The sequence below is a fragment of the Etheostoma spectabile genome, chromosome 1 (assembly GCF_008692095.1).
Source record: "Etheostoma spectabile isolate EspeVRDwgs_2016 chromosome 1, UIUC_Espe_1.0, whole genome shotgun sequence".
NCBI lineage: Eukaryota > Metazoa > Chordata > Actinopteri > Perciformes > Percidae > Etheostoma > Etheostoma spectabile.
Genome location: NC_045733.1, coordinates 9,379,136 through 9,389,959, shown reverse-complemented (window position 1 = coordinate 9,389,959; position 10,824 = coordinate 9,379,136). Strand labels below are relative to the sequence as shown.

Sequence of the window (10,824 nt, the reverse complement as noted above, 5' to 3'; positions counted from 1 at the left end):
GCGGCCCGGCCTTCGCCGTGGAGATTTCGTTGCCACGTGTTACTTTAAAAAAGTAATTAGTTTTCTCCTTTCAAAAGTAAACTAATTAGATACTAAACAAATAATACACCGTTAACTCAAGTCTACAACCCCCTGCCCCCCCCCCCCCCCCCCCCAGGAGTTTAAAGGTATTTAACTCTTCTCTTTGGTTTATTCCGTATTCCCTACCTTAAGAGGCCCTCCATCGTTTATCCTGCTGGAGAACCATGGCCTCGATTTCAGATTGCTGATCCTTACCCGCTTCTTCACACTCAGCTGCGAACCATCCAGTACTGCTGAGGGTCACAGGCCATGAGTGCCAGTGCAGGAACCACATCATCCGCTGAAAAGCATCTAATGACAGCCCCAGCCCACCGACAGCAACCCTCGCCCGCCCCGACATCCCGCCTCGATGATCCTTCTACTAACTACTACAACAGGAATGGTGACAACGCGCAGCACCGGCAAGGAGACCAACCCTCAACCTGAGAACGAATCTGACTTACTGCCGAGAACCCCGACCCGCCTCCCTTTGTGCATACAGGATTGGATGGCCCTGGAAGGGACCCACTCACCCGATACATCTCGCAGCACCTCCCACTGGTTATCTCCCACGTACCCGTCATACGACACTTCTTCAATTCCCAAAACTATGTAAACTGTTTTGGCTACTCCCGGCTCTTCCAGAATCCTTGCAAGACTGAATACTCTGATCTGTTGTTCCATGACAGATGTATCCGCATTGTGTCCCTCTTCCACCCGAGGTTTGACTATCACCAACCCTCCTTTTCCCAGCACCTTGGAGTAGACTTTCCATGGAGGCGCTGAGAACTGTGATAGCCCTTTAATTGGCACACCCTCTGGTCCCTCTATTTGAAGAGGAGAACATCTAGTCCATCTTAATTATTAGACTTGATACTGAAAAGTGGTGATGGATGCTGAGAGATGTTTTTCATTTAGACCTGAAGTAGCCTACACATGTGGTCCACTGAGGGGAGCTCCAGTACAGCTAAAATAGCAGATGCTTTGTTGTTATTAAGTGAGGATTACATTGTTAATGCTTTTCATCATAATAACAAGTTTGCTTACAACTCAACCATGCATTGAATTAAAGCACCACCACATATCATCCCATATTGCTGTTTTTATTGTACTCTGGTTTAATATTACAGTTACTAAATAGCCTTAATCTAGGGTTTGACTGGTCGCACAAACCAATACATTTGAAGACATCACCTTGGATTTCAGGAAGCTAGGAGGCCATTTGTTCTGTATATTTTATGATTTTATATACTAAAACGGTAGATTAATGTCTTAATCCAGAAAAAAGAGAGCGTATTACTCGATCATGAATTAGAAATTATTAGCCCTAGTTGCAATATCCTATAGATTAGCCAGATTATAGAGAAGAAGAAAATACATGTAGACTAGAACTAGTATAGTATAATAGGCTATATATTTAGTATTAATATTGAATAAGTGGCAAGGTTAGTCAGCCAAGCACCAGTTGTCTATATTTCATGTGATATAACAAAGATGTTCTACAAAAGAGCATCCCTTAGGACGCAAAAGGAGTTAACCATTTAATACCTCATATGTGAGACGAGACGTCAATAGCCTTATTGTTTTATTTTTAATTTCTTTTTTATTTTTAAGATTCCAAATGTATGTTTGCTCCACTAGGGGTAGATCAAGTACAGCTGAACAACTGCTGCTTTGTTTCAGCTGAATGCTTGAGGTCCTCCTTTTTATTTATCATATCAGCTTCACATTTGTCAAACCAGAGAAAATAAAAGACATCCAATTGTCCTTATAATTCTGAGCTTGTTTAAAAAACACAAACACCTTGTATTCCGTGTGGACAAAATGGTTTATTCATGTAGCCTAATTTTGTCACCATAGCCTATATATTTTGACATATGTGCAACCAATGACGAAAGATTCTTGTGGCCACAGTGTTTTACATAAATATATCTGGATTATTGTTAGACACGTTATCAGAAGCCAAGAGGCTCATAGTTTTGTTATTTTGGTTAGTAGTAGTATATTGTGCTAGCATGCTACATAAGCTGTTTTATTGACATGCAGAAGTCGTACAATTGTTGCAGGTTTGTCATGCGTTGAGAGCGAAGCAGTCTGCTCTTTTGTTCCGAGAGAAGATTCATCTTGTGTGTGTGTGTGTGTGTGTGTGTGTGTGTGTGTCTGTGTGTCTGTGTGTGTGAGCGAGAGAGCGAGAGAGAGAGCCTGTCTTTGGGATACAGCAGAGTGAGTGAGGAGGAGAGAGAGAGCGAGAGAGCGGGATGCTGACAGATTCCTGATAGATGGCTAAAATGGCGAAAGCGTGTTCGACCCCGGCGAGCCACCAAACTGTAGGACTGTAGGTCGGAACATGTAGCCTAGTTGCTGAAGCTGGATATCTCTGTGTGTGTGTTTTTAGCCCCAGTCTATTCACATCACGTTGTCTTCTGCAAGTGCTGGAATATTTTCTGTAAGTGTTTAAATGGCATCCACAAGGCACTGCTGCCTTGTTCCGTGCTTTTTGGGAATACTCGTAAATGCTTTAACCGGTAAGTGGCTTTATTTTATTACCGGAGTAGAGAGTACAGCTGCAGGGGGTGTGTGATTGCTTGTGTGTGATTACCGCTGTTGGTGTGCATGCTACTAGCAGCGACATTGCGCTGCTGCTGACCAGTAACCCTGAACTTGGCCCCTCTCCGGTGTCCTTTAGTATTTCGGCTGTAATGCCAATGTGAAGGCTGGTGCGGGAGCCGTGTGCACTGTGGAATTTGTACCTGCAGGTTACTGAGTTACACGCGGATACTTGGTAGCCTAGTAGACCACATATAAAGTTAAACTGCATGTCCATTCTGCAGAACTTCGAAATGTTTTAGCAGGCGATAGGTATTGTTTCGCCATCACTTCATACACTTTGCTCAATATGCTATTATAGTCAAACCTATGTTATGAGCACCATAATAGTACTCGGTAGCCACGTGCAATGTAGTCAGCAGAGTTCCTGGCTTGTTTTCCTATTTATGTTGATGGGAACACGACTAGAAGAATGTAAATAATCCACTGAAAGGTGTCTAATTTGGGTTTTGAGAAAGCCACATTTTTGTGATACGGTGAACTTGTCAGATTCAGAAAATACTTTCTACTGTACGTTTCTACTGTAGTTCTCCTCATGCCTGCCTTTAATCAGGTGTTCTAACAGGACTGCAGAATTAGAGCCAATTTCCCAATGTTATTGTTAATCACATGGACTCAATAGTACACATCCAGCAGGGAGGGAGGGGGTGTTAATATGTATTATGTATTTACTATATATTTTATATTATACATTATCAACTAGATATTAACAGATATTTTTGTTTTTAAATGCATACAGACTTTTGAATTTGCTCTTGCCTCAATCTTAAAAATGGTCCCAAAAGAAGGCTACTTAATTCCTCAACCTAACTTTAAAACGTGACATACTCTCATAGAAGGGAATTTCATATCAGGGGAATTTTGAATAAGATTGACTTTTTAAATGGTAAGTCCTTACAGCACGCCACTCTGGTTATTGGTCTGATGATAGATTAAAAGACTGGTTATCGCCTGCTGGGAAGAATATTTGTACTGATTAAATGTCAAGACTGTTGCTCTCCTTCTTTTCAAATTTTCTTTTTTGCCCCTTTGTTCACCATGATAGACAGTTTCTCTCTCCATGTGAGGCCCCTTAATTCAAAGGCAGGAGAGAGTATTGGGTATTTGCAAAGCACACCACAAAGGCCCTGACTGGAATCATAAAGGCTAGTACATAGTAGTTCATAACATGTTCAGTCAGATAACTGGGAACAAAAACTTCAGAAGCACAGCTCTGTGATGGATGTAGTTCCAATCTACCCATCATATGAAAGAAATTAAGTTCTTTTCAAAGCTGCCTCGGAGATTAGATTCAGTTGAGATATAGACACTTTTTTAGGACATTTTAAGCATAGTTAAAACAAGGCAGTAAGAACAATATCTGCATTATAGCTGTTAGGGATATAACAGATATCATAACACATGGACTATTTATCTGCATTCTCATGTTGCATTACCCATATTACTGTCATTTCTGTGTTGTCATCACTGAGCTTTTGTCCATACCAGAATACATGAAACTACATGCTCATGAGTATTCGGGTAGCTAGAAAATGTAATGTGTAATGATTAATAATGTATCAAGCAGAAGCCTATAGAAGGGAATACAAGTGTATTTGCTGTATGCATGGACTTCCCCCTGGAAATAGAATAACTATTGCTTTTTAGCCAGACACTAAAGGCTATATATAAAAAGAAACCAAGCTGTTCTGTTGATGCTCTTTCTAGTAGTTCATTCATACTAGTGACTCTCTGCTGTTTTATCCTTGCACATGTACTTGATCTAAATGCAAATAAATGACTTTTGCTGTGCCTGCTGGAAGACACGTCATGATACGATACGTTTTTAGACTATCCCTGTTTAATACTCACTGTGGAATATACTGTAGGTGGTGTGCATCATATTCTTTGAAATGGCAATACTGCTTCAGCTTTCTATCCACAGTGAAATGTGATGGAGGATAAAATCCACAATTATTGTCTACTGTGTACAGAACGTTCCACTTTTCAAACAAGCCTTAAATGATGCTGCAGCAGTCTGCAGTCTGCAACAAATTAAACTAGTTATTTAGAAGTATGTTGTATGCATTGTAATGGTGAATAAGAGTGAACTGCAGCAGATGGATGCTGAGAGAGTAAGGAGAAAAAATAAGTAACTTAGAAAAATAAAAAAATAAAAAAACACTCCACTTGTGAATTTACAAGATACTGATTCTAAAATCAATCCAAAAACAGTTTTCCATATGTGCATCATATGATGCCAGGCAGTTGTCTTGCAGTCAGTAAGAAGTCTGTGGCGTGTCCTCGGCTCACTTAGCTCTATCAGTGGTTCTCACGTCTGGGAACAACAGTCTGTCAGTAGCTGGTGCGTGATCCTAACTTTACTGTTGCAGCAGTAAACCTTTGTGCCAGCCAGCCACGCTTATCTGTCAATAGTAAGCCAGAGCATAAGCCACACTTCGCCAACACTTGTCTCTGGTCTCACTCGGTAATCTGACATGCAAGTGTCTTTTTCCCCTGCATTGGGAAGTGTGTGTGTGTGTGTGTGTATGTCCGTCTCCTTATCTGACCATGAACATTTCTGTGGAAAGGAGGCGGTGTTCTAGCCACCAGTTTCCACAGCTGAGCTCTCCCCTCTGCACACCCTCTGGATGCTCAGCATTCACAGAGAACATTAACCTAAGCCACACAAGGTGCAAAATCCGGCTATCCCCTGTTTCTTTTGTGCTTTTATCTCCCTTGTCTCATTGGGTCTGTCAGATGAATCAGTGATGTCCACAAAATAATTTTCTCTAACCTTTTTGTTGTTTGTAACCTTCTACCCAACCAGAACTCTGAATTGCATTAGCCAGTCACTCTAGCAACAGGCTTTATTCATTAGGAATACCCAAAAGCCAAAAGAACTTTCACAATGTTGGAGCTAATGGAAGAAACGGATTGATTGAAGTCATGAGGAAGTATATACAACATCAATAAAGCTCTTCAATCAACTCCAAATCAAAGCCATTGTAACACGTTGAACACCAAAATGTTATAATCCTGTTTGCTGTAAGGTGTGATACCATTGACTTATGTCTTTTTTAAAAATACAAAGCCTTATTATATACAATATATCTGTCAATCTGATCTGAACACGTTTAACATCCTGAAATTTTGTCCAGAACACATTTTTCTCAGTATAAAATACTTACTTTAATCGAGAATAATCCAAGTTTTGATCAAAACATGAAGTGTGACTGACTGTATGTGTGGCTGCAGGCTTTGTATCTGTTTTCCTCTCTGCTGGCTGCATGCCATGTGAAAACAGGATGTTTTTTGTACCAAAGGAGATGGAGCTCTGTGGCCGGCATCATTTTGGAGAGCAGCAGCAGCACGGGCAGAGTGATCATCGCCTGCCAGCTAAGGGTTAAATATTTCTCCACCACCACCAACCCCTTGTTTTTCACAAGTGATAGCACTGATGTCTCTCGGGTTCCATGGCCATTTACTTTCTGTGCTCGTTGAGTGAAAAGGGGGGGGGGGGGGGGAGTCACATAAAAAAAAGAATACAGAGCAAGAAGAAAGTAGAGGAAATGTTTCTTGGAATTAATCTCCATATGTGATCTTCATGGACGAGTTAGTCAATGAATTCCTTGTCTTCACCTGAGGGGAAGTACTTCTTGGCTGGAATTGGAGGTTCTCTGTTTTGACCCTTGTGCTTTTCCCCCCCTATACTGCCCTCCCCTAGCCCCCCTTCCACCAGATTCCAGGGCCCGGGGCAGAGACTGGTAGTGCTTAGTCCATCAGCAGCTGAAACATGATACCAAGAGAGCCCGCTAAGCTCCTCTTTTATAGTACCAAGTCAGGTCAGGGTGTTTACGTCCTGTATTTATTGTTCTCCCACTCACCCCTCTTTACCCTCACAAGCCACAAATACAAAAATCTAATTTCACGTTATTAAAAAGTGGAAAGCATCCCTCCAAATCAGCGTAGTCACATATCACTTTGTGTTGAGTGGTGAGAAAGAAAAAGAGCAGTTATCACGGTGACAAAGTTGGTGTCGCTGGTTAACTGGCATTGCACATACACACAAGGCCGTGCATGTGTGGGTGTTTAGTACACAAGAATACACATGCTCATATGGTGGATTTGATCCTATCCCATTTTCATGGTTGGCATCGTGTCCCCTAAATCTTAACTCAATGTCACCTTAATAGCTTTCTATGGAGCGTCAATGGAGTTTGACAACTGAGCAAACTGTAGAGGAAAACTATGAGATGAAAAAGACCTTTGGCCAGATGTATAAACGATGCTTACTCACAAAAACCGTGCTTGCGCCATTTCCAACACATAAACTGGTATTTATAAAGGAAGAATGTGCGGTGAGAATGTGCACACCTCGCACATACTTCAGATCAAGCATACACAGTTTTAGCTGCGGGTGATGAGATAAGGGGGAGATTGAATATAAGTTGAGACATGGGAAACATTGTTTTTAGGTTGTTTGGCAGATTCACTGATGGTGTTAATATTTTTGAAGGCGACATACACAGTGTTCTGTTAAATGTCAATCAAAGGCGGATTTAAAAAAATAATTTAAAATTTATAGTGATGAATTTCATCATTTCATCATTCTTTTAATTTGGTCTACATTTGAGTCATCATCTTCCTGTTAATGATCATTTGATTGGGTGCTCCATTGTGAAGTACTATGTACGTCTGTTTCAACATGAGCACTATGAATGAATCATTAATCATCCTTCTGATATTGAATAATTATAGTTTGAGACGTGATTAATTAGTGGTACGGACGCTACAAATAGCCACCGTGTTGTGGTGGAGCAGCGCCGAGTTTTGTTATGCATACGGATGGGTATGGGCCTTTCTACATCCATTTCTGGCTACCTGTGCAAGTTGAAACGAAGCTCGTGCACGTGCGCCCAGCTCCACAATGATTGAGATATATAAAACAGAATCAGGTGTATATGCGGAGCAAAAAGACTGCGTATGTACACATAGTTCTGGTCGTGAGTTTTATGCATCTGGCGCTGGCCCCTTGAATTAAAATTATTTTGACATACTTCTGTTCATAAGGTCAAGAATGAGCTTTCACACTCTATATTAAATACTGATAATTTGTGTGTGTCTCTTTAGGTGTAATGTGTGAAGCGGAGCTCTCCTTCACACTGGAGCCCAGTGACATCATCGCTGTACAGGAGCAGCCCCTCATGCTCCACTGCCAGGTGAACGGCATCCCCCCAATTACGACACAGTGGAGGCACAACGGCCTGCTTTTAACTCAGGATCAGCATCACACCACCTTCATCAATGGCTCACTCCTGGTCGCTCACTTCCAGAAGACCAAATCTGATGGCTCATCTGACGAGGGCGACTACGAGTGTATGGCCCAGAATTCCTTTGGGCTGGTGGTGAGCCGCAAGGCCCGTATTCAGGCAGCCAGTAAGTCTCTTCTTTTGGCTTCTAGTGATGCACTTGTAGACATGTACTGTATGTGTTTACTGGGGCAAACTTTTTTTTTAAAGTTCTTTACATTCAGTCATATTGAATGCATTCTAAGGGTGCACGATTCAGAAAAGGTCACAATTCAAGTCGGTATTGATTTTTAGGCTCAAGATTTGACTTATAATCAATTTGCAATTTAAAAACGATTCTGAATTTAAAAAATAATGTAGTTACTTTTTTCCATGTAATGGTCTACACGCCATTACAAAACAGAAAAAATAAAATATGAATCGATTTTTGGAATTCTATGAATCAATTTTGAATCTGTAGAGCTTGAATCGAGATATAAATGTGAATCCATCTTTTTGCACTCGCCTAATGCATTCACTTTAAACCCAATTAAAGGAACATCTTGGGAAATATTTGCTTGTTGCAGAGAGTTACAGTATGTGAGATGATCAATTCCACTCTGTTATATCTGTCTGTTCAATATACACCCGGTTGGCTTAGCTTAGCATAAAGAATGGAAACAGAGGGGAACGGCTAGCCTGACACTGTCCAAAAGTAAAGAAATCCACATGGATTCTCTACTGGTTGCATGGGAACCTCACAGTGACAATTTCAGGAAGTAATTGACTGGGTATTTTACCCAAGGTAATTTACCCAGCCCATAAATAGTCCATCACATAACTCCTTGTGAAACCACAATGGACGGTGTTTTTGTGCTGATTAAATAAATTAGATATAATGTGTTAATTAGTGAGCTTTTAAGATGCTAGTAGGCAGACTGTTAGCTCCAATTTCATATTTAATGTGCACACATTAGGTTTTTGATCCTTTCATCTAACTCTCATTGAAGGAAATCTCTCAACTGAGTTTTATTTTTATACCGTTCTTTGAACCTCTGTGTGTGTGTGTGTGTGTGTGTGTGTGTGTGTGTGTGAGTGTGTGTGTGTGTGTGTGTTTGTGTTAGTTGTTATCTTTACCTTCTGAATTTATAATCTCAAATGATCTAATAATTCAAATTATTGTTGTTGTCTAGTTGTGTTGTCAATATGGAAAGTTTCGGAATAAGAAATCATGATTGAGCAATGCAGATATTATGTATTAAGTGTATTAAAGTTGTGATCTGTGATCCCTACAAATGAAAACAATGTATTTGAAATATGGTAATCCCATTCATCGGGGTATTGCTCTGCTGTAAATGTACTTCATTTCCCCAAGTGTGGAGTCATTTGAATATCACTCTTTGAGTGTAATGAAATTTCTGATGCTCATCTACAGTGCTGCTTAGAAATATAAGCTTTTGAGTTTAGCATTAACAAGTGTTCATGCTGAGAGTCTCCAAACTGCTCTGTAAAAGTGCAATAAGCTCAAAGCAACCCAGCAGCCCACTCACTGTGGCATCAAGATAAATCTTCTCTGGCTTGACCACCAAATATCTTATTTGAAGTCCCTCTAGTTTAATATTAAGTTCTCAGTGTTGTTGCCATGGTTCACTTACAACATCGTCATATCATAGTCAATCTGACTCTCTGTACTCCTCTCTTCTCTTTTCTCTCACACACAGTTCATGTCTCATCTTACTTTGAATCAAAGGCATCAAGGATATGCACATTCCACTGTGGACACGCTGAGACTTTACAGCAGCTTTAGTGATACTGTACTGATGCACACTGTGTTGAAGCCTCAGTTATAAATAATCTGTAAAACAGAGATGGACAAAGGCTCGCAGAAGCCTGTTGATTCCCGGGCTGTGTGTAGACAGCACCACTGCTGTGCTGTTGTGGCAAATACAGCTTTTCCACTCAGCGGGATAGGGAGGGAAGCATGGATGTCTCACTGGCCGAAGGGAAAAGTCACTTCAGCTCAGTGGCTGGCACTGTCAAACACATGCAACCTTTTAAGGCCTCCCGAAAGGTTCTTTCTTCTCAAAGGTCAGATTGTAGCCACTATTTTATCACATTTTATTTTTTATTAGTTATGTATTGGTTTTTAGTTAAACTCTTCAGTAGGCTCCCCCTAATTTATATTTTCATGGGATTACTTTGGTATAGCTGTAACAAAGCATGAGGAAAATGGAAATCTGAACATGGAAAACAATAGAATTACCCTGATGATTTATACTGCAACATTATACAGCCAGTCTTATTTTTGAATGAGAGCAAGATTCAGTTTGATTGCCAGATAGATTAACACATGCTTTTGAGGTGCAATTTTAAGTTGGTGTACACTCAGAAATGAATTCAAGTTTTTGTAAACAATTCAGGGAGTGTGCATTAGCCTCCAAGGCTGTGTTTCTGTAAGGAAAATGCATATTTCTGTGAGAATAGTGTAATCCTAGTGTGTCATGCTCTGAATCCAAAAAATGAATGTGTTGATTGTCTTGACAGAGAAACCATGCAACACTGTCCCCCGTTAATCTTGTATTATTATTAAAAAATCAATATAATTTTAAGGGGCTGCAATGTAATGTCAAATTGTGCCTCACAAATTATTCTTTGAATACAATTTTTAGCAATTCATCATTCAAGTGTTTAGTACCATATGTACATGAAAGAATGAAATAAGCGTAGAGCAATCCTTCGTCACTCGTCGGTTTCTGAGTAATTGTGATGTAAATACAGATTTAATCTTGCTGAATGAACCTGACCTTGAACACACCTTGGACTTGGTGGCTCAAGTTCAAAATCATTCATTGTGGAAATGTTCTGTTTTGGCGGTGCTTTGCTCTCC

At 40.4% G+C, this 10,824-nt stretch overlaps 1 protein-coding gene across 1 annotated transcript in view; it reads left to right on the top strand.

Annotated features, from left to right (window-relative positions):
* The first annotated feature begins 2,287 nt into the window (after window positions 1–2,287).
* igdcc3 (immunoglobulin superfamily, DCC subclass, member 3) overlaps window positions 2,288–10,824 on the top strand; it is an 83,303-nt gene continuing 74,766 nt past the window's right edge. The window contains exons 1-2 of the mRNA XM_032508796.1: window positions 2,288–2,585; window positions 7,780–8,085. Coding sequence (XP_032364687.1) covers window positions 2,519–2,585; window positions 7,780–8,085 — 373 coding nt within the window. The 5' untranslated portion in view covers window positions 2,288–2,518. The remainder of the gene's footprint in view (window positions 2,586–7,779; window positions 8,086–10,824) is intronic.